At 41.9% G+C, this 23,772-nt stretch overlaps 1 protein-coding gene across 1 annotated transcript; it reads left to right on the top strand.

The window, feature by feature from the left end:
• Positions 1-3,348: 3,348 nt before the first annotated feature.
• LOC143156262 (carbonic anhydrase 2) lies at positions 3,349-23,514 on the top strand. The gene is made up of 7 exons (XM_076329464.1): positions 3,349-3,549; positions 4,126-4,323; positions 15,277-15,395; positions 17,600-17,692; positions 18,458-18,520; positions 20,253-20,408; positions 22,650-23,514. Exons 1-7 carry the CDS (start codon positions 3,516-3,518, stop codon positions 22,767-22,769), a joined length of 783 nt encoding a protein of 260 aa, XP_076185579.1. The 5' UTR covers positions 3,349-3,515; the 3' UTR covers positions 22,770-23,514.
• The last annotated feature ends 258 nt before the right edge of the window (positions 23,515-23,772 follow it).

The raw sequence follows: 23,772 nt of genomic DNA, 5'->3' as shown, positions 1-23,772 counted from the left end.
CAAATAGATTTTCAGACAGAGTTGAAAATCTACTATGAATATTAGAAGACGGATTTACAAAATGACCATTGCATGCACTTCTGCTGAAACTGTCATGCTGTCATGCAGGTTGATGCATGTTTGACATGTCACTACTCCTTCAGCCAGAATACTCAAACTAGTTGGCAATTGACTACTAAGGAGAAAAAACCTTTGATATGGAAGGATCTATGCCATTTTTCCCTCTGTACTGACATTTGCAATGCTTCACAAATAATAATAATGATGATAAAAATATATTTCAGGAAACTTCGTAAGTCATACACAAACAGGATGCTTTCCTTCCTGTGCGCAGAGTCAAGAAGTGCACCATGACACATAAGCTTTCAAAGCAGGAGTCAAATGGGGCCTAAGTGATGTATAGGCTTTGCACTACCCTTTGCCCAGGAATGAGTACCATAAACAGTGTGGAGATATCTGAGTGAGTAAACAGTTTGCACTTGTTGAAACTATTGATGCTGCTTCTATCTGTATTTACGAATATGGTTCAAAAGTACCATCAAATCTAGAATCACATATTTGTTTACCACATTCAGGTATGATCTATCTCTAAGAAATAGAGAAGAGATGAAGAAAGGTATCTGGTTTTATTAGTTTCTAAAAACCCCACACTATGTGTGGTACCAGTAATGACAGAAATGAGAGACAAGATTACAGTGGCATCTTTTCTCCCCACAATGTTAATGTCAGTCATGAGTAATCAAATGGCTACATTAATTATCTAACCTGTTCCCTGTATTTGTATTGCTTGAAATGTATTTATAATGCTTCTGTCGCCACAGGATTTGTGAACATTTGCTTTAGGAACTGCTCCTACACATTCTGTACATGCAAGTAGGCCTTACTGGTATGCGTCATTCCACCGATTTCAGCAGAACTGTGGCAGAGAGGGGCAGGTTTGCGGAGCATAGCGTGGATTTATGTGAGATGCCTGAGCTAGTGCAGGTATCGTGCTGATGTGTATTATGTCCTTTTGCTGTTGCTAACATGCCTTGCTTTTTGTCACTGCCAAGCAGCTTCACCAGTGTGCAGTACTGTCTGGACTGTACTGTTTCCAGTACCCAACTTCTTCTAAAGGCTAGCTTATGGCTTTCTTTGAGGCATTGCATTCTGCCGTAAAACCATAGTCCCAGATTAGAGGAGTCTGATGCAGGCAGGAGACAGAAAAGAAGGAAACTGGAATCTACAAGCCCAAGTCAATGCCAGGCTCTCAACAGCAGCTTCTTGGCATGGGCTCAAGCCTGCAAATACCAACTGCTGAATGATCAAAGAAAATGGGTATTTAAGAACAATGGACCTTCTATTTGTGGATGTATGCCTGTGTGTGCTTAGCATGTACCACATACCTACTGATAGAAATAATGTGATAAAATGAAGATTCATGTAAATTAAAATCCCAGTGCCTTGGTGGTGCTGCTGACTGACTTCATTTCCCTCGTAAGAACTCTAAGTAGATCTTTGAGGAAGCCTACCATGCCAAACATTGTGTAGTGCTTAATCCTGTGCTTGTCCTTTATGTGGTACTCCCTTTGACGTCAGTGGAAACTCGACATATGAGAGTGCAGAGGAATCAGGCGGAATTGATTTTTTTATAGTAAGATTAAATGGAAGGAAGCCTTCTGAAATATACAGAAATCTTATTCCTTCCTGTAACATAAAGGGATGTTTTCTTTGAGGACTCTTACCTATATGGATTTGTATATGTGGGTGTTTATGAGAGACTGTCAATACACTTGGGCAGCACATTCGGCAGATTTAAAAGTGATTGCCGGAAAGTATCTATAATAAGCAAACAAGGAATTCCTAGTAAATTTCTAACGTGTGCATTCCCATTTTCTGTTCTACATCACATACGCCAGAGCCACTTCTAAATAACTTCTGTGTATACAGTTTTGCCTTCACATTTCCATTTTGTGGTCGCTAAATCATCTTGAGTAGAAGCATGCAAATGTGAGAGGACACACACTGTGTTAAGCAGTAATAAGCTTTAAATATTTTCTGCTTATACTTGAAGAAGTCTGAGAAATGACTTTAATTTTTATAAGCGATTTCCCAGCTGGTTCCTTTTGCTATTAGCAACAGTAACCACATTGTACAAATAGACTTCCCCTCCCCTCAACAAATAAATGACACACATTTTACAACGCTGAATGTAAATGATAGAGTCATTCTGGTGTCGTTATTCTAGATCCACAATGACCTCACTGGCAACAGAATTTGGACCTCTGTGGTTGAATCGCAGCAGAATAAAATTAAAACCGTATTTGAATAAACAGTCTTAATAAGAAAATGGGATAAACTAATATTACAGTTACAATGTCACTCCCATACCAAAAATTGCTCAGAGCAAGAGGACACAGAAAAGCATTCAAAAAGGATCATTTGCAAACCCACTTGTGTACGAGTTGCTTCACGGGGACAGCCGCCCCGCTGCAGCGCAGGGACAAGGAGACTCGGCACACGGCTGAATTCAGCCGCTTGTAAAAGGCTTGTCAAGGTCTGGTCCCTCCCGTCCCGCGATAAAACGCCAGAGCGTTGAGCAATATAAAAACATCTAAAATATGTGTTGCTCAATTTTATTCTCGCAAGCCCATCCTCGGGAGCGGTAGCTGAACCGCTCCCGCAGTACGTATGTATTTCCTAAATGCTAAGACGTGAATACAAGCGCAGCTCTACCTGCTGTCTTCTCCGAAAGTGGTTAGAAAAAATGCGCTCTCAAGTAACAAGCAATAAAGTCCTCATTCTTCTGAAGCGTGACCGCAGCTCCCCTCGGCTAAGTGCGTTGATCTCCGCCTCCAAATCCCCGTTAATCCCTTCCAACACCCGGCACCCATGGAACACCCCTCGTGGCGCGGCAGGAGGCAGGCGCGCCCGCCCCGCCGCCCCCGCCGCCGCCCCGCCGCTCCCCGCCGGCTGCCGAGCCTTTCCCTCCACCCCCAGCAGGGAGCAGCAGGCGATCGCAGCGCCGCTCCCCCGCACACGCACGTACACACGCGCACACACACGCGCGCACACACACACACCCGCGCACGGACGCGCGCGCGCCCGCCCGACACCGGCTCCCGCCGCCCCGCGCCCGGCCCGCCGGCGCCTCCCCAAGGTCACGACGCTCCGCAGCGCCCCGCGTAACGGCCGGGCGCCCGCAGGTGCGCAATGCGAGGCAGGGCGTCCGCCCCCGCCCGCCCGCCCGGCCGGCCGGCGGCCGCGCCGCTCCGCACCGCTCCGCGCCGCCCGGCTCCCGGGGGCGCTGCTGGCCGGGCCCGCTGCAGCTCCGCGGCCGCGGCGTATCGCGGATTATGAGGGACCGCTCTCTCCGCCCCCAGCGGAGTCTCCCTCCGCCCCCGCCCGCGCTCCCCACCCCTTCCTCCGGCCGCGGAGAAGGGCATGGAGTTGGCGGGAGCCTATAAAAGCCCCTGAGAGCCCGCCGGGGCCACGGCGCTGCGACAGCCTCCGCGGGCACAGCCGGGCCGCGCACCATGTCCCACCACTGGGGATACGGCAGCCACGACGGTGAGTGCCCGGTGCGGGGCTCCGGCCGGCGCGGCGCGGCGCGGTGCGGGACACCTGCCGGCAGGTCCCCGGGAGCAGCGCCCGGGACGTGCCCGCTGCGCGTGGCACCGAGCCCTTGCCCTGCGCGGGAACGACCTCGGTGGCACTTCTTCCTTTTTTTTTTTCTTTTAACCTTGAGATACCACCTGCGCCTGAGCAGGGAGCCAGGCGCGCCGCGCGATTTGCCTGGAGCATCTTCTAGTTTCCTACTGTCATTCCTTTACTTCAGTAACGGCGCAAGGAAGAGGGGAGGACGGGGCGCTGCTCCAGCAGGACGGGGTGGCCTCTAGAAGGACTCCCCGGTAAAACCCCAGCCTCAGCCTCCCAAGGCTCAGGGACTGCCGGGTCCCTGCCCTGGTCCCCAGGTGGGATTTCCCCTCGTCTGTGGTGCCAGCACCGGCAGACGGCACAGATGGTACGTTATTAAAGGGGCTGATGCTAGTGTGGAAACTTCCCTGTTTCTAGAGTGAGGGTTATCATTTATATCCCCCGAGCTTCCTGTCTTTTCCCACTGAGCTACTTTACGCTGCCTCGCAGGGCCCGCGCACTGGCACGAACACTTCCCCATCGCCAATGGAGAGCGCCAGTCTCCTATTGCCATCAGCAGCAAGTCCGCCAAGTACGACTCCTCTCTGAAGCCTCTCAGCTTCAGTTATGATGCCGGCACGGCTAGAAACATAGTCAACAACGGGCACTCCTTCAACGTGGAGTTTGATGACTCTTCTGACAAGTCAGGTGAGACCTCATCTTCGTGTGCAGGGTGGAGATGGGAGAAACTGCTACTGAAATGTCTGCTGAGGCAATAGGTTTTTTTAAAGACAAAAAATACCGAGGTGTTTTGGCTTCAGTAAGGTCAGGATTCAGCTCCCACGTTGCTCCTTTAGACTAGAAGGGTACTGAGCTCCCGTTAGAAGAAAACTAAGCCTATCTGGGCAGTTTTGAGCTGCCTGCTCTAAACTCCAGAGAACTGAATTGCTTTATGTTTGTTTAAATCAAAAGGATTTGGATAAGAGCTCAGCTGTGGAGAGAAAAAAAGAAGATGATTATTTGACAAGAACAATTTTGGGCATAGCTCATCATAAGCTACTGACCAAACAGTTAAAAGAAGAGGCAAAATACATCATAGGAAGAAATTGGCCTTAAAATAACAAAGGATTACCGTTAACAACTTGAAGTAGAAATAGTTTAGAAATAGTTTTGTTGGTTATCAAAATATTATTTCATATTTCTGAAGCCACTATGCTCCCAGGTTAGCACAGAAACAGAGGAATGATTAGAAAATACGTCTTTGTTCTTCTGTAATTTAAACAAGCATTATCCCTCACATTTCTTGATGCTGGGCTTTCTAGATAAAGATAATTTATCTGACACATGCCTACAAAGTTTGCTAGCAGGCAGTCGTTCCACAGCGTCTTACTGTTCATCGTACTGCATGGTGAAATTAAGCACTGAATCCTGCAAACCTTTCAGTAACCCTTACTGAAAGGAATGGCCCCATTGATGGACAGACAGAATCCAAGACGCAGTTGCAACAAGGGTTTTGTAGGTTGTCTTTAATTGTAGTTTTTCAGCTGGCTGAATTTGCAGAAATCATCACCCTGCTACAATGAATGTGCCTCTATTTTTAATTTAGACAGCAAAAACAATCCCATTGTAAGTCACTGCCTTCTCTAGACACTGCCTGATTTAACTTGCTTGAGCAAGCGCCCTGTTTTTCCTAAGTGTTTCATTGGCAATGTCGTTTAGGGAATGGTGCTGAAAACAAATGATCCGTGCCTGATCCATGCCCACTAAAAATGTGGGGTTTTTACAGGTAATGTAATATAAGACTATAACATATTCAACATTGCACTAAGAATTTGTCTTTGTATTTTACACCGAACAATATTAAGAGGTCAGCTGTAAGCGTTCAGAGTTGTATAAATACACATAGGTCCATGTATAATTTACACAGAGCAGCCACATTAATATTTGTATGGTTTAAAAAAAAAAAAAAGGAAAAAGGTGTTCTGACCTCTTAGTGTTTATTTTTCTGAAGCACTGAGGAGCTGAAGGAGCTGAATGCGTGTTCATTTTAACAGCGTCATGGGGAATAAGGTAAATGATTCAGAGTACAAAAAAAAGGGATTATGTTTTCACCAGATACACGCGAGTCTGCTCTCACTGTCATCCTGCTCCCACTGAGCTCTAAGGAAACCGGTTCAGGTCCTCGCAGTGTAACAAAACTTTTATGTGTTCACTTTGTGTGTGCATAAGTTTGGAAAAACTGTGTAAATTAGGTAGTATTTGGTAACTTGGGAGGAAAGAATGGCAGGAACATATAATAATCTAAAGAAATGTCTGTAGGAAGAATGTTTTTTGAGAAAAGTCGGTGCAGAACCAGAACATCTGTGACAGGGATCCTCTGACAGATATGTAGTGACACAGCTTTCAGAGTGGGAGGATAGGAGATGCAAGTAGAAATATTCTCAGTAGCTCTATTAGTGAATCAGAAACTGATTATTCTTTAGGAGAAAAAAGCATTAAACAGATCTCTATGAGGCCAGGTAAGGGTGGATCCTTCAGTATCACACTTCCTATTGAAAATTCCAGTGACAGCGCATAGAGTTTACCTGGCAGCACACTTAATGGCTTCATTTGTATGCAGTTAACTAGGTAACCTACTTTCCTTACACAAAATAGAGCTGTCTGACTTGACTGTGCTTGATTCACTCCTGTTTCTGAATTTGAGACTAACTATAATGTGTGTACCAAATTCTTGGTTAGACATCATGCAACAGTTACAAGGAGAAACTATGTGACATTATGTGATGTGCTGGTGTGTTTTACAGAAAACAATGGAACAAAATCCTGTAAATACTTCCCACAGGCTATAGTGCGTGCTCCTATGAGCGGTCCCATATGCAGTAATGAATTATCTGTGGTAGTAGGCACAAAATGAAGTAATAAGATCACTGTGTGCAATTACTCATGTCTTGAAGATTATTCACAAACAAAGAAGTAGATCCATTCATTAAGAATCTTCAGGCTCATAACTAATGACACTGAAGTAAATTGAACAGCAGTTCTAGGTATTAATGTCTGTTTGATGACTCCTGCTCTTCAGGGTATGCAAAATGAGTTCTTGCAATAAAAAATACAGGTATAGTAAAAATAGGTAAGAAAGCTAAAACACATGTTTGGATAAAACTCTTTGAAAGTAGTTGTTACTTATTTCTTTGATTCAGAAAATATGTAATGTGAATACTGTTAACCACAAGTAACAACAAGTAGATATCAGAATATTCAGAATTTTGATGTAAAATATTTTTCCCCTGAATAAAAGACTCTTCCTCCCAAATGTATATTTGTTACATTATGTGTGTACATACGAGAATATGTAGTAGAAAGCTTCTACCCGTATCAGTGAAAAACTAAAAATCTGAAAGAAAAAATAGGATTTCTTAAAATGATAGCCCATCTATATTCGTTAGCACAGTAAGGATGTAAAATAAAAGTTTAACTTTTTAAACAAAAATAATCTAGGTGCAATTTATGTGACTAGTGTATTTCCACAGAAGAAAATGCTTTCTTCTCTGCTCTTAGAAGATCTCTTTACTAATAGGTGGAGCTTTATAGACATAACTCTTGATTTAGGTTGTAATTGTGCCTGTGACCTATACAATTTTCTCTTACAATGATGTCTTAACAGAGAAATGATGATAAAATCTTTATGATAACTTTAGAACCTGACTTTGTTTTACTTCCTTGTTAATTTTATTAGATATGCTTAGATGTTACTAAGCATGCTTAGAAAAACCCTCTTCCTAAGCAATTACCCCCAAATCTTCTACTTCAGTTCTTATGGTACAGCCTTTGAATTTCTTGGGCTATGTGACAGCTGTTATATTCCAGAATACACTTCTAAAGGCTCAGTCAATTCCCAAAGTGAATCCCCTTCATATTTCACAGTTGCTAGTTGGTACAAATGGTATACGGAAAGAAAATTCACAAATCATCATTGCCACATTTATGAACATTTTTTTGTTTGTTGTAATTCCATGGTTTTCTCTTAGATAAAAGGATGCCACCTTGTCTTGTTTCCTTGCAGCCTTTTGGACTGTTTTCTTGGACTTGTGTGTAGAAAGCAAACAGTGAACTTCCTCTTCCAGTTGTTACTTAGTTTCTCTTCTCCCTCAGTTCTTGCAGTTGCTTTCTTAGTTCTCATGTCCACTGTCTTTTAATAATGGTGAAAGTTCAAGTACTTGTAGACATTAATCTTTAAAATTTCCATAACTTTAAATAAAAGCAAAAATTCATTATGATAAAAGTGTCACTAGAAATAAAACTACAAATTCAGGTTCATCCACTCTTGTATCCTGGGACCTGACCTTCCACATATGAGTGAAGGAAATGGTGCTGATAACTGTTAAATTATAATAATGCATCTTATTTTAGGAACTTTATAGCAAAGGAGTGTCTCATTAAGGGTACTTAATTTATCATATTAAACACTTCATATTATAGTCTGCTGTAAGGGCAAGTGTATTGTTTCACTCACTTTAAAAGATAGAAGTAAACAGTGACTTCTCAGAGTTGTAAAACGACAGGAAGTGACTTTGGTCAAGAAAGCCTGAAGAGCCCAAAAGAAGATTTTGTAACATACTTACAATGTGTTCTCTGTATAAGTTGCCCAGAAAACTTTTCAGAATTCACCTAAAACCTGAAATTCAAATGGGAAATTCTCACAGCAGTAGGCACTGTATCAGTATTTTCTGATCATGTGTATGATGAGCTTATAAAAGGAAGAAGTCAATTAGCAATTAATTTATTCCATAACAAGAATGTTAAAATATCATATTTTAGCTGTAGAACCTGACAGAAGTGAATTGCAACTATGGTGTAAGGCTCTAGAGACATTACTAAATGTACTGGTAATTTTTGCTGGTGGATGTGTCTCTTAATTATTTCCTTTTCCTTCATTGCTGCTGAGCTAGAGATAATACTGAAATCCAAGACGGAGTCCCAAGTAAATCTGACACCTTTGCAGATATTCAGTTGTAGTAGAATTTTAAAATTGTGAGGAGACCTAGGGAAATGAAAAATACTCTATTGACTTGGAACTAGCACCCCTTGGGAGACTTTTGGTAGTTGTAATCAAATACATTGCCCAATTCTTCCTATAATTGTAAATATTAATGAGGAAGCTTCAACTGTCTTGAATTATGACTCGCTGTAAACAGACCCATTTATTTTGTTGTATTTGTTATTCAACAGCCAGTCCATTAGCACTGCTTGGTTGGCAGTGAGTTACTCTGAAAGTTGTGCCACTGTTGCTCTTTTCCTACACTTCTGCCTCAGCAGGTAAACTGAGGAAGAAACATGCAGGTCTGCTGTACTTAAGGCACAACTTCTAATCCAAGTCACTGCCACTGGGCTATTTTTAGGCTTCCCAGCTGTGAAGATGTAACATTAGCTATGCCAGAATAATATTGCATGTTATCAGTATACAGTCATGGGTTGAAGGTCCACAATACAGTATAGCGTAAGCAATGTGCTGACCCTTCTAAATCATAAATCGGGAAACTCATTGCTTATAGTATTCAGACACCTGCCCATGTGTCACAAGCACTTTTGTGCGCTGCTTGACTAGAATGTCAGAGGTCCCAGAGAGTGCGTGATCATTAAGTCATTTCTCTCACTGGAGAAATGGGATCACCAGAAGCTGCAAAGCCTGCATAAGCAGGTGACTTGAGCATAGTTCTAGTGCTTTCAGGAACTGGAAAGGAAGATGAGACAGCTTGAGATCAGTCCTGCATGTTTCAGGCCTTCATTTCTTTACAGACCGCAAAAGTGCACTTCTTCACTTACATCGACTTGTTTTTTTAACATGCAACTTCTGAGCAGAAATTTGAGATGGATTGTGTGTTTAAGAATCATGGCAAGTTCCTTCCCTTCTTCCAAATTCCTCCTCTAGAGGCGTTTTTAGTGCAAAACCAGGAGAAACTAGTCAGCTGTTATCAGCTAGGGCCACTTGGAAAAGTTTATTTTTGAGATGTAATGAAGCTGTGTGCCAGATGTCACCATGACTACTCTTCCCAGCCGACATATTTGTTCATTTACTGAGGCTGCGTACTTAGAGGCAATGCTCACACCTTAAGTTTGTTCATCCTTCATTAGATCTCAACTTAGCATGAGCACCATGTCCAATACACAATTTTCAGTACTGTAAGCAGTCACCGAGATTAGTATTATAGCTGTTACCATCAGAAATTAAACCAATTGTTACTTTTAAGAGAATTTTAATGCTTCCAACTCAGTTCTTACAAGGTCATTGTCAGCTCAGACGGTGTGAAATGTGAGGATTGAAGGCTGATCAGGGATTCGGTACAGCACCTTAATGACTCTCAGAGAATCTCCATTTAAGAGACTACACGAGAAATAAACTCTACTGGTCCCAGGGAGTGGGATGAAAAGTTAAGAACCTAAATGACTTTATATCCTTAAGCAGGTCAGAGTCTCTCTGGCTGCTACCCAGTCTGGATGAAATAGTTCAGCTGAGGTGAATCAGAACCACTGACCTACTGCTGATACACACGTCTGCAGACCTGCTGCATTTTGGCAGATGTTTCATTCCGGTCTATCTCTGTGGAACATCCTTGTTGCCTTATCAGGCTAACTCTCTAGCAAGGTCAGAGTAGTGTTTTTTTTTTTTCTTATGACATACCAATTACGTAGTTTTTCTCTTGGCGAAACCCATTACAGATGTTTTCTGCAAGTATGATCCTGTGCTGGTTTATCTGGGATAGAGTTAATTTTCTTCACAGTACCTACTAGGGGGCTATGTTTTGGATTTGTGCTGAAAACAGTGTTGATAATACAAGGATGTTTTACACAGAGTCAAGGCCTTTTCTGCTTCTCACCCCACCCCACCAGCGAGTAGGCTGGGGGTGCACAAGAAGCTGGGAGGGGACACAGCTGGGACAGCTGACCCCAACTGACCAAAGGGATATTCCATACCATATGACGTCATGCTCAGCATATAAAGCTGGGGGAAGAAGGAGGAAGGGGGGGACGTTTGGAGTGATGGCATTTGTCTTCCCAAGTAACCGTTACGCGTGATGGAGCCCTGCTTTCCTGGAGATGGCTGAACACCTGCCTGCTGATGGGAAGTAGTGAAGGAATTCCTTGTTTTGCTTTGCTTGTGTGTGTGTGGCTTTTGTTTTACCTATTAAACTGTCTTTATCTCAACCCACGAGTTTTCTCACTTTTACTCTTCTGATTCTCTCCCCCATCTCACCGGGGGGGTGGGGGTGGGGAGTGAGCAAGTGGCTGAGTGGTGCTTAGTCGCCAGCTGGGGTTAAACCACGACAGTCCCCTACAGTCAGATGCTTGCGTGCTGTCTTGCTCTCTTGCATGTCATGATACACCGTCCTAGGAGGAATGTCTGAAAGAGATAACATAAAGAAGGAAACATCTCACAAAATGTGATGCTCTGTACTCCACGTTTCACAGAAGTGACAGCTCACCCTAACTGAACTCTCCAGTCTGTCAGACAGGAAAGCCTATCCTTGCATAAGAACACAAGGCTAATCCCTGAGCATCCTTGTAAGAGCCTCTTTTCTGCCATTAATAGTGCATGGTGTTCAAGATTTTTTTTTTTTCCTCAAGTAATGCTTCATCTACTTTGTCTCCTCAGGGCCTGTTTTCTATCATACAGATGTCTGTGTATACACAAAAGCTTACAAAACATTAATATTAATGTATATGCTATGCATATATTTACATAAACACATACCTACAACATCATACACACGTACACATCTACTGTAGTCTGATACAAAATCATGGCTTTCTTTATGCCAAAGAAATGTGTGTGCAAGAGGGCAGTCATCAAAGGCAGATGCTTGAAATGTCCTGCTGCTAGGTTTTTGTTTGGTGGAATCTCAATTAGAACTAAATTTCCTAAGTTTGAAGCTCTGGACATCCATTGTGCTGTAGTGGACCTGTTATTTCAGCTACTGGAGGGAGCTTTGCTGGCAGTGGTTTCCATTTGAAGAACATTTTCTCATAGTAACAAACTTTAGAGTAGTATTTTTCTTACCACACTAATTTGTATGACAGGAAGGAATTCATTCTAACTCATGAAACAATCTTGTAGTTCAGCCATTTCAATTATTTCTTTGACAGGTTTATTGCCTTGATGAGATTTATTAGTCTCCTGCTCTGTATAGAGAGAACATACCATAGGAGGTAGCTAAATAACAGTAATTCCACAGTATTCCTGCAAAAATTCACGGATGTGGATGCTGCCAGTTTCTGAAAAAAGGTATGAACTGGTCCACAGTATTTTTTACAAAGCTGTTCTGTTCTACGTGGGAAAGGTAACTAGCCAGTGACTCGCGTTTGCATAGAACAGTGAGGTTGTGTGGCCTCAGTAAACAGCTGTCCCAGATGCAACAAAATGCCCTTTGATTTCTGTGTGTTTCCAAATATCCTGAGAAAGTGTAATGGAGACAAATTGAATTCACTTTCTTTATCCAAGAAATCCCACAGACATAAATGGAACAGTTCCTGTGGTTATTTGACTTTCCAGATTAGCGCTGCTAATACTTATTCACTTGTTCACCTAATTCAGCAAACGTTATGAGATCGTATAATAACAGTGCAATATAATTACTGGATGTTACTAGTATAACTTCTCCAGTAAAGGGTAGAAGGTTGAAAACAGTTACCATTTCTTAATCTAAGCAAAGTAGCTCCAAATTTGTCTCATTGTAACGTTTTAAATAACTGCCAAATAGAAAAAAAAGTTTCATTTTCAAGCTGTCACCTCTTGGGCTGTTACACATCTATGGAGACCAGGTTACTGACATAGATTGGGTTGAGTAGGATGAATCTGTAAGAAAATAATGTGTTTTCCAGATTGGCTGGTGCTGTCTTCACCTTGCATCTGAAACTGTGCTATATAACAAAAGGGAGCACAGCTACATATGTATTTCCAGGATGGTGTACACTAATACTAATTTCAAAAGGAAGGGAGCTAATGCTGAGATGCTCAAATATGCATCAGAATTTCCCCATCCATCAAAAAAAGGGGATGAAAAGGCTGAACTTCTATCATCAATGTGGCCTGAATCGATGTTCATGTCACATGGGACAGGGAAGTTCCCAGTGTGAATGTTGTTCTGATTCTTGATGAACTTTTACTTTGCAAAGCTGGTAGCATTTATTCATGGTTTAAATAAAACACTTGTGCTGGAAAAAAATGAAGCTCTAACATTTCTACTTTGCCTTTTAAGTTTAATTTTGAATTTTACTTCTTTGGAAAGTATTGAAAAGTATTAATAATAACTGCTTAATGTAGGCTAGAACAAGAAGGGCTGTTCTGTAATTAAGCCATTTACACTAATCTAATTATTACTTTCTTTAAATGCTCTGCTGTGAGTCAAAATAAGCTAGTGCTGGATTTGAGAACCACAGAATGAGAAAAGTAAGCAAAAACTGCAAAGAGACTTTTCTGCATCTTTTGAGTTTTACGAGACTATAGCAAAGTGTGTAGAGAAATAACACTGCAAATGGATTTAAGAAGATTGCATGGTTCTGCTTTTCAGCATGCTTTCCATTGATTAATAATGGCAGATTAACCTGTGCTGCGTTAGTGCTTTCTGAGGTTGAGGAATGGTGGAACCTCAGTCCATTGGTACCTGCAACAAGCAGCAAGTCCATTAGCCAAAGGAACTGAAACTGAAACATTGCAACTCCATGGCATCATTTTTAAATGAAACATGATATTATGTGGATTAAATGATTTTGCATCTATAAAGACATAGCAACCAATTACTTCTTTTCAAAAGGAACTGATGCACATTCACAGTCGGCGTTCTGAAAAAAAGTATTCTGATTTGTAGTCCTGTGCTTGAAACAGTTATGCTTCTTGGCAACTAGCACATGCAGAAACATAAAAGTAAAATAAGTTATGTTCCTATTTAATTACTTTAAGTAGCCATTCTTCTTCGTATCACATAGTTTGGCAATAGGTAGGGCAAGTCTTGGTCTGTTGGCTGTTCAGTGTTGGCTACAGAAATTACGAAGGCTGCAGTGGCACATGTATTCACATTTCCTCAAATAGAAATACATGTTGGGACACTTCTATATAATTTACCAAAGGAGCCCCAGGCAAATGCTAAATTTGTCCACTGAACCCAAATTTTGCATGTGTAAGGCACACCAGTGGAAATGAATGTGTTTTATATATATCTTATATTTAATTTTCATATATTCCAGTTTTTTAGGCAAATCCTTCTCACCCCATTGCCAAGTATCCATGGCTGTTGTTGTCCATGCTTGCATATAATCAGAATTATTCAAATCTGAACAGTTACCTTTTCCTATCTGCATTTGACGTTTATTTTCACACATGCACGTATTGTGATAGTGTCTAGACTAATTGCAGACTGAGAGGAAAGCATCTTTACTCCACAGAACCATTTTGTTTGTGGCACATACACAGAGCACACTTACATGTAATATCTGATGTCAACACTCTTCTGTCACTTTATTATATATATATAGAGAAATTGATCTCTAAGATATATAACACTTTAAATTACTTTTAAAAATATTTTTCATTTTTAAATATTAGTGTCTTAAAGATTTAATTGTGAATTTGAGACATTTAGCAAAAAAAAAAAAAACCAAAAAACAATCCCAAAACCACAAAGCAGTGTGAAACCTTGCTCTAATAACTTAGATAAATAGCTCTATTTAATAGAACTATTTGTTATTGTTCTGTGCTTATGCTGCACTGGAGGAGACATTGTCTGTGCCTTGAGCTTTTTGCAGTAATAGGGCTTGTTCCTGCATATCATAATGGTGATTGGTCACAGTTTAAGTACAAGGTTAAAACTAACAAGCAGAATAAGGGAGCTCAGGGGAACTCGCTCCTGTATAATTGAAAATGTGGCTGGGCACTCCACTTACAGCAGTCCCATAGCAGGAGTAATGTCAGATAGTGGAGCGTAAGTAAACGCCTCCTTTCTAATCCATATTTCAAAAAAAATCTGCCTCTGCAGGCATTGCTATTTTCACCATGATTTTTTAAACTCATTCTTGAGGAGTAAAGGATGGGAGGGACAAGAGATTTGAATTCCCATCTCCGCAATGCCTTGCACTGTGCCTAGTGCTTTACCTTGCTGCAGCTCATGCCTAACAGGTGTTTAGGTTTAAAATGCTTTTGTTTCCAAACTACTCAATCCAATCCACCAGGGGATTTGCAGGATTAAGGCCTAAATGGATAAAGTGTCTAAAATGAAGGGACAGAGTACATTAGTAAGTGAAAGATAATTTGGTCTTCAAGTATACTTTCATAGAATAACTCTATATGGGCCTCTTACAAAGGCTATTCTTGGCATTTTTTTATTTATTTGGTGACAGAAAAGTTACATCCTTAGCTCTCCCCTCGTCACCTGTAATACTAGCATGCCTGTTAAATTGCTGATGAGACACTCACTGTAAAGTCACTTATGGTTTTATATGTTTATTATTGATTTTGGCGTATTGCAGCAATGTACCATTGAGGGTGATCTGTAGTAGCATGGCAGCATGCAGAGCAATGAACTGTAATTCACTTGGAAGATTTGAGATGGACGTTCCAGTTTGAAGTGCAAAGGTTATGGGAGATGCTAATGGAGGCTCTTTGCTTTGCAGTGCTGCAAGGAGGAGCGCTGGATGGAGTCTACAGGCTGGCACAGTTTCACATTCACTGGGGATCCTGTGAGGGCCAAGGGTCTGAGCACACTGTGGATGGTGTGAAGTATGATGCAGAGGTAGGACATGCTTTACCTTCTCCAGTCTTTTGTGTATAATGAGTATTTTATGTTTTTTTAATATTCCACCACAGTAGCAGCTTCTCTTGCCCTATGAAGATCTGTAGAGATTGTGGAGGTTACCATACAAGATTTTGGTACAATGCCACCCCAGGACCTACTCCTTGCAAGAGCAGAGATTAGAACTGGAGGACTCTTGCAATTTTTTTTTTCTCCACTACTTCACATCAAAGAGACTACAGAAGCAGAAAAACCCACATTAATTATCCCTGGTTTTCCCCTGCTTTCTCGGTGACTCTTGAAAATTATGAAGAAATAGAATTTCAGCACCTCTGTACGCACACATACCCTTTTCCTGGCTTCAGAGACATTTATATAAACAACAGAATAATTTTGAGGCAGACCCTTTCATCTTTTGGTAGCAAAGAAGCAAGGGGAGCTGTGAAGAGGCCAGGTAGCAAAGTGGGACCATGCAGGCACTCTTTATAATACCCTTAAGACTCCAGATGTCCCTTGGACCACTTAAGACTCTGTATTACAATCTCATTACAGAAATTGAGTGACTTTAGTGCCTTGCATCCCATCTTTCCTTGTCCCCTGTTTAGAAACCTGCCTCTGGGTGCTGTGACAGACTTTTTAAAAACCCTTTCATAAATGCACATTGACGGAACATACCTGTGATTTGCATTGACGGATAAAAGAAATGGCCCCACAAATTCCTTGGCTCTGCCGCTTTTTCATGAGATAGAAGTAGCTTTTGTCTTATCCGAGAAACTTGCCAGTGCCTTACATCTATTCACAGTACCATAATTACTTGCTCAACTTGACTTGCAGGTATGGGGAAACAGCCAGATGTACTTTCATTAGAAAGAACTTGGAAATCAAAAAGAAAGCAACATCCTGGCTAATGAGACCTGGAGATTCATTTCATATCCTTTTCAAAGGCTTTCCAGAAAAGGACAGGACTGTTTTTAAAAAACTCTCTAGATTGCAGGTCAGATCTGTAGTTAATGTCTCTTCCCCCTGACACTGACAATCACGTCTTTCAGTGTTGATAAGAACTCCAGGATATATAGCATTAAAATACTATATCCAAATCCTGCAGGCTGCAAGCAGGAAAAACTCATGCTGAAGATAACAGGAGTTACACTGGACTAAAAGCAGAATGATACAGCCACAGTTTGTATTTAAAACTCATCTGGGAATAAGAGTGAGAAGCAAAATAAAATGCATGACAGAAATCTCTTTGCATAAATGAAACTTGAAAGTAGATGAATGATTCAAGAAATTCTTAACTGTACACAAAAGTTTTGAAATCTCAGCAGTAAAACACCATCTGCTCTTAATGTTTAATAACTTACTTCCCTGCATCCTCATTTGTAAAATACTGTGGATGGAATATCATAGAATCATAGAATCATTAAGGTTGGAAAAGACCTCTAAGATCAGCGAGTCCAACCGTCAACCCAACACCACCATGCCCACTAAACCATGTCCCTAAGCGCCTCATCTACGTGTCTTTTAAATACCTCCAGGGATGGGGACTCCACCACTTCCCTGGGCAGCCTGTTCCAATGTTTAACCACTCTTTCAGTAAAGAAATTTTTCCTCACGTCCAATCTAAACCTCCCCTGGCGCAACTTGAGGCCATTTCCTCTCGTCCTATCGCTAGTTACTTGGGAGAAGAGGCCAACACCCACCTCGCTACAGCCTCCTTTCAGGTAGTTGTAGAGCGCGATGAGGTCTCCCCTCAGCCTCCTTTTCTCCAGGCTAAACAACCCCAGTTCCCTCAGCCGCTCCTCAGAAGACTTGTGCTCTAGACCCTTCACCAGCTTCGTTGCCCTTCTCTGGACACGCTCCAGCACCTCAATGTCCTTCTTGTAGTGAGGGGCCCAAAACTGAACACAGTAGTCGAGGTGCGGCCTCACCAGTGCCGAGTACAGGGGCACGATCACTTCCCTACTCCTGCTGGCCACACTAGTTCTGATACAGGCCAGGATGCCATTGGCCTTCTGGGCCGCCTGGGCACACTGCCGGCTCATGTTCAGCCGGCTGTCGACCAGCACCCCCAGGTCCTTCTCTGCTGGGCAGCTTCCCAGCCACTCTTCCCCAAGCCTGTAGCGCTGCATGGGGTTGTTGTGGCCGAAGTGCAGGACCCGGCACTTCACTCATCTTCATAGTGCTTCTTGTTTTCTTGCTCCTAGCTCCATGTTGTTCACTGGAACACAAAATATGGTAAATTTGCTGAAGCTGTGAAGCATCCTGATGGTTTGGCTGTGGTAGGCATCTTCATGAAGGTTAGTTAAACTTTTCCTTTTGTATTATTTGGATGAGTCCAGTACGTTCATTGTGTTGCAGGGGGACCTAAAAGCCTAAGATATAGAAGAAGGCAGCATTATGCTATACTTCATAAACCCATAGCAAACTAGGTGGTGCTCCAAATTCTTGGCTTTCTCTACATATAAAAATTGTACACCAGCCATGGAGTATGACTGCCATCCATCACTGTGGCAGCCCTCTAGCAGCATACTTGTCTTCATCACAACAGTGACACTGCCATAACTCTTATCAGTGAAAGGTGATGTGCATAACTGACCAAAAGTTATGTGTGTATGAATCTGCAGTAGGACCAGCCTAAATAACACCTATTTTCCTGTCATTGTTAAATGTCCAGAGCATTTTGTCTTAGTTGAATTGTCTTCACAGCTAGTTGGAGAAGGTGATTGTGCCTCAGCAGTGTGCTGTCCTGGCCTCACTGTATTTTATTAGGAAGGTGACTTCTATGAAAAAAGAACAGCTCAAGTCCAAAAATAAATCCACACACTGTAAATGAAACTAACTTTATTCTGTCCAGTGTCCTTGGTTGACCCATTTGCGCTGACTGTCAACTGGCATGATTTTACAGAGACAGTTCCAGTCACTTTTGCTACAATACTCCTGTTATGTAATGAAATGGTGCTGGGAAAATGTACTATAAAATGTTTCCTTGAGAACTGTAACAGAAAAGTAAAGGTACCATGAGAGTGCATGGTTATTTTCCTTTCATATGTTTTGTGTCACAGGTAGGAAATGCCAGGCCTGAAATACAGAAAGTTGTGGATGCTCTGAACTCCATTCAAACCAAGGTAATATTTGCTGTCTGTGTTGATTGACACCAATTGCAACTGTGCTGTGTTGTCTGCTTCAGAAAGTAGATTTTTTACTTCCCAGTCTGCTGCATGTACGAAAGTAAAACAAACCTTCCTGCCATCAGCACTGATGGTCTTGTAATCCTAAATGCAAAAGAGATTCAAATGAAGTTGTGGTAGAGGGCAAGGAATACCAGAAACAACGATCATTTTGTATCTCTGACTACATTTCTCTGTCATAGAATCATAGAATCATTAAGGTTGGAAAAGACCTCTAAGATCATCGAGTCCAACTGTCAACCCAACACCACCATGCCCACTAAACCATGTCCCTAAGCGCCTCATCTACTCGTCTTTTAAATACCTCCAGGGATGGGGACTCCACCACTTCCCTGGGCAGCCTGTCTCAATGTTTAACCACTCTTTCAGTAAAGAAATTTTTCCTCACGTCCAATCTAAACCTCCCCTGGCGCAACTTGAGGCCATTTCCTCTTGTCCTATCGCTAGTTACTTGGGAGAAGAGACCGACACCCACCTCGCTACAGCCTCCTTTCAGGTAGTTGTAGAGCGCGATGAGGTCTCCCCTCAGCCTCCTTTTCTCCAGGCTAAACAACCCCAGTTCCCTCAGCCGCTCCTCATAAGACTTCTTCTCCAGACCCCTCACCAGCCTCGTTGCCCTTCTCTGGACACGCTCCAGCACCTCAATGTCCTTCTTGTAGTGAGGGGCCCAAAACTGAACACAGTAGTCGAGGTGCGGCCTCACCAGTGCCGAGTACAGGGGCACGATCACTTCCCTACTCCTGCTGGCCACACTATTTCTGATACAGGCCAGGATGCCATTGGCCTTCTTGGCCGCCTGGGCACACTGCCGGCTCATGTTCAGCCAGCTATCAACTAGCACCCCCAGGTCCTTTTCTGACAGGCAGCTTTCCAGCCACTCTTTTAACTGCATTTAAACCAATAGGGTAGGATTCATCTTCCTAATCTAAACGACTCTTCTAGGTGCCCTTTCTAGTCAGTGGTGACAGATTCAAAAGGCACTTCCTCTCATCTCTGCATCTGTGGGATAAATTTCCTTCCTCCCAGAGGGCTTCTCTTGGCTATTTATAGGAGTCCAGATAAGAAGTTTGATCAGGATATATAACTCTTAGGAAAAAAAAGCCCTTCTGTATTTTAAATATTGTGTAAAGCATGTGTGTGATCTTAATGAGCTGAGTAATGATATACTAAAAATACTTACTGAGTAATTAGGTACCTTAATAGTGGTAAAGGCCTGTGCCAATGAGGAACGTGGACAGGAAAGCTAAAGAATGAGACTACGCTGTTGTCTTTGTCATCAGGCTCCCTTTGAGGTAAATGGATGTTGCCATTTACTGCAGTGGACTCTCCAACAGGTCTCCCAGGTTCTCTATTTCCAGTGCCATCAGTGTACTTGGCATTTGAAATCTCATTGTTCCTTCAAGCAGGGTCAAGTCGTATCTCTAGGAGCAAGGAACATAATTTCAACATTTGAAATGAGAAACAATGTCTTGAAAGTCTTATGAGAAATGTATTGCTGAAAGACTTTAATCCCAAATGTACTGTAGGAGGCACTTAACACTGCATGCCAAACTCCATTTCTGCCTTTCTTCAAACATGGAGCTCCCCGTAGGAGACTTTACTACTGCAAGCCCAGTGTGTGTATGTGGTCTCTCCCCTGACATTAGCCCACCTACTTTCTTTATTGTAGGGGAAGCAAGTTTCCTTCACAAACTTTGACCCCACTGGACTGCTTCCTGCGTGTAGAGACTATTGGACGTACCCCGGCTCACTGACCACTCCCCCACTCCTCGAATGTGTGATCTGGCACGTTCTGAAGGAGCCCATCACTGTCAGCCCCGAGCAGGTAGGTCTCCAATATAGTGGTGCCAGTAGATGTGTACTGGAGTTATATTGGTTCAGCCCTCCTGGTGATCTTTGAAATGGCAGTTTATGTTACTGCAGAGCTATGCAGGGCATTAGCTAGCATCACATATCAAAAATACGTATCTGGAGTGGTGCTCCTCTTCTGGTAGGACTCTGCTTCTATGTGTGGAAGTAGACTGGTGTAAAATGTAAGGCTGTCCTCCATTTGGACACAGTCCAGGGAAAATTTGGGGGGGGTTTAAAAATTTAATCAGGCTTTCCAGATACATGGTTAGAGCTGCCATGTGGTAAAAATCTGGGAAATTTGTAGCATGTATGAAAGGACCATTTGCACATGCAGTTAGTCTAGCATGTATTGTGAGCATCAGCAGGTTTGCTGCACATGCACAAATCACCTGTCTGGGTATACTTGCCCTGAAAATACCAGGTTTACCAAGCATCTAAAGAGCATATATTCTGCATTTGCAGTCTCACACCGTAGATCTGTAGTTGGTTTGTTGATCTTCCAACATTTCCAGGACACAGAGCTCATTTTACAAGTTCTATTCAGCACAGAACAGACTGGGAAATCCCACGCAGAATTGTGACAATCCTACCAAAACTGCTTTGTTTGGAAGAGAGAAAACTTGCAGATTCCAGAAGTCTACTGCCTGAAAAAATCCTTTATTCTGTTGAGCAGCTTGAGGAGGATAGTCTTCCTAGTAGGAAGGAGCTCGTGCTGATTAAATCGCTCCTGGCCCTAGCTTTCATGTACCATCCATTAATGAAATTACATAGAAGCAAGATTCCATCCTCGGGTTTGCATCTGTGTGCTTGGGAGATATAAATAGTGTCTAGAGCTTATAAATATAAACAAGCCCTGAAGGGGTTTAGCTTACCCTTCAAACTCTTAAATCCCTTTTATCAATGGCAGACGTGCTAACAATATACACATAATTCTAGGGGTTTTATTCAACTGATGTGAAAAAAGTGCAACTGAGCTGTTGTGGGACTTAATGTAATAAAAGATAGAATAAATGACAAGGAAGAACTATTGGAAATAATAATTATAGCAATGATTACCATTAATAAACTGCAGGGGAGCATTAAAGTTGACACTGTTTACTTGTTCTAAACTACTGGTATTGCTATTGATAATCCAAGGTTTGCAAATAGGTTTTATTATAGGGCAGGAGCACATTCACCAGAGTTGTTTTTCCTACTACACCTACTTTAACCACCTACAGGTGGTAAAAGACACTACTTGTTTCTCCCCCACACACCCTTCCATCGACATTTCAAAGATGGATTTGAGATCAAAACAGTGTGTGTGGCAGCTTGCCTTTTCATTCCAAAACTGATCAAAACAAGAAACCATAAAGCAGAGTATTGACACTGGGTTTAAGTTGAATTGGTTTTCCAAAGATAGATAAAAGCTGGCTATTACAGCAGGGTGTAGCAAGCCCATTATCATTTGCTGTAGTGACACAGCAGTTCCTAGCAGAGGTTGAGCTCTGAACTTTGTTCTGGTCGGTCCTGAAGGTAAAGTCTTCTCCTGGGCTGGTCACTGCTGGGGGCCTTCCTCCTTGAATGAGGGAAAGCCTGGCCTGCAACCTGACTCATATGAAATCCTGTATCCCACCTTATTAGTTTTGGAGATGCTCACTTAGACATCAAGGTGCTTTTATTACATCAGACTGTGCAAACACCGATTTTTACTTTAGGAGCAAGCACTAAAACCTTACAGTATGCTCCTATTGATGTGGAACAGTTTTTCCTCTCACAGTATTTGAAAATCAAGATATCTTGAAAGAATTTGGCTGCTTTAATTTGACCGAAGAGTAAGGTCAATTTTTTTTTTTTTGATATCAGCTGGACACAAAAATCCAGCTTTCAAAAGAGCCAAACCAGTACAACTTGCAAAGGATTCCGAAGGGGTTTCAATTCAGATCTGGATCAAGGATAAACAGCTCTTTGTGCACAAAGTTCAGAAAATGTGTTTTTGTTTTCTGTGCTTTCTTAGTTCTTCTTGCTAGGATATTTTGTGGACAGGAGAGCCTGTGTCAGGGACAGGAAATGGTGTGGATGAAATGCAGAGACACGTGGGTGGTGACACCATCTCTAGACCATTAGTGCTGGTGAAACTTTGAGTTGGACCGCTGGCTCAGGCCCAAGGTGTATAATTCAAATAGTCCTGCTGAAATGAGTATGCATTTGAGGGTGTTTGTGCCTTTTTCCACAGATGTGCAAACTCCGTGGCCTTTGCTTCAGTGCTGAGAATGAGCCCGTGTGTCATATGGTGGACAACTGGCGCCCGTGTCAGCCTTTGAAGAGCAGAGAAGTCAGAGCTTCCTTCCAGTAACCGCAGTGCTGAGTGTGTTAGAAATTGCTGTGTTTGTGAGGAGCCTCTTTTGCTAAGCACAAATCAAACCTTTGCCATGTGTGCCCTGGCAACACCTTGTCTCCCAGATCCATTCTTTCTTTCGCTCTGCATCTAAAATGCCAGCTAATGAAATGTGAAAGGCTCTTGGCCAAATAGGAAAGGGTTCTTAAGGTGTGGGGTTGGGGGAGGCATGGGGGGGGGGTGGCTGTGTGCATTTGGGTGACTATTACTGTGACTGACACATTGGTATAACAAACAGTATGTTGGCTGCTTGGGAGAGGATATAGTGATAGCAAAATAAGCCATTTTAAGAAACCTCATCCACTGGTGTGATAGTACACATAACTAACGATAACTTGAAGCTTTGTGAAAAGCACAGGAATACAGAATCTAGATATGATTTAGGAAAAAAAAGTATTTTGAGAAAGTAAAGCAAAATGAATATTGAGAATTAGACTTCTTAGATTTTAAGAAACTGACATGTAAATATTTTTGAGACCGTTTTACATTTTTACCCATGCTATCAACAACCTTGATTATGTCTTAATGGTAGTGTTGGATTTTTTTTAATTAAAAATGCCCTAAAGTAAGTGTTATCTTTAAAAGTTGTTATTACCATAGAAATAACACAAAATATCTTTTCCTTGAAATAATATATGCTCTAATTTAAAGAGGAAAATAATATTGTATTTTAGATAACATCTCTAATAAATCTATACTTATATTTTTGCTTCCATGCTGTTATTTTAATTCAGGAAAAGAGTCACTAATCTGTTCGCATCGTTGCGTATTAAACATAATTATTAAACATATAGTATATTGGGAATTGGTTTCAGTGACACTGAAGATGAACGCAAACCTATATGGGCATGTTAGAGAAAATTTCCTAAGTAACTCTCTTAGAAAGCGGAAGTGTTAGTTTTGAGAAATCACTACAAATTATCATCAAAGTTGACTGCATAATAAAAGATCCCCTCACAAG

The sequence above is a fragment of the Aptenodytes patagonicus genome, chromosome 2 (assembly GCF_965638725.1).
Source record: "Aptenodytes patagonicus chromosome 2, bAptPat1.pri.cur, whole genome shotgun sequence".
Lineage (NCBI taxonomy): Eukaryota > Metazoa > Chordata > Aves > Sphenisciformes > Spheniscidae > Aptenodytes > Aptenodytes patagonicus.
Note: the sequence above shows the minus strand (reverse complement) of the source record. Positions and strands in the feature narration are given on the sequence as shown.

Coding starts and splice junctions, on each gene's coding strand:
- LOC143156262 (XM_076329464.1), top strand. CDS start 3,516: ATGTCCCACCACTGGGGATACGGCAGCCACGACG. Junction 17,693..18,457: donor TGGTAGGCATCTTCATGAAG/GTTAGTTAAACT, acceptor TTTGTGTCACAG/GTAGGAAATGCCAGGCCTGA. Junction 20,409..22,649: donor TCACTGTCAGCCCCGAGCAG/GTAGGTCTCCAA, acceptor CTTTTTCCACAG/ATGTGCAAACTCCGTGGCCT.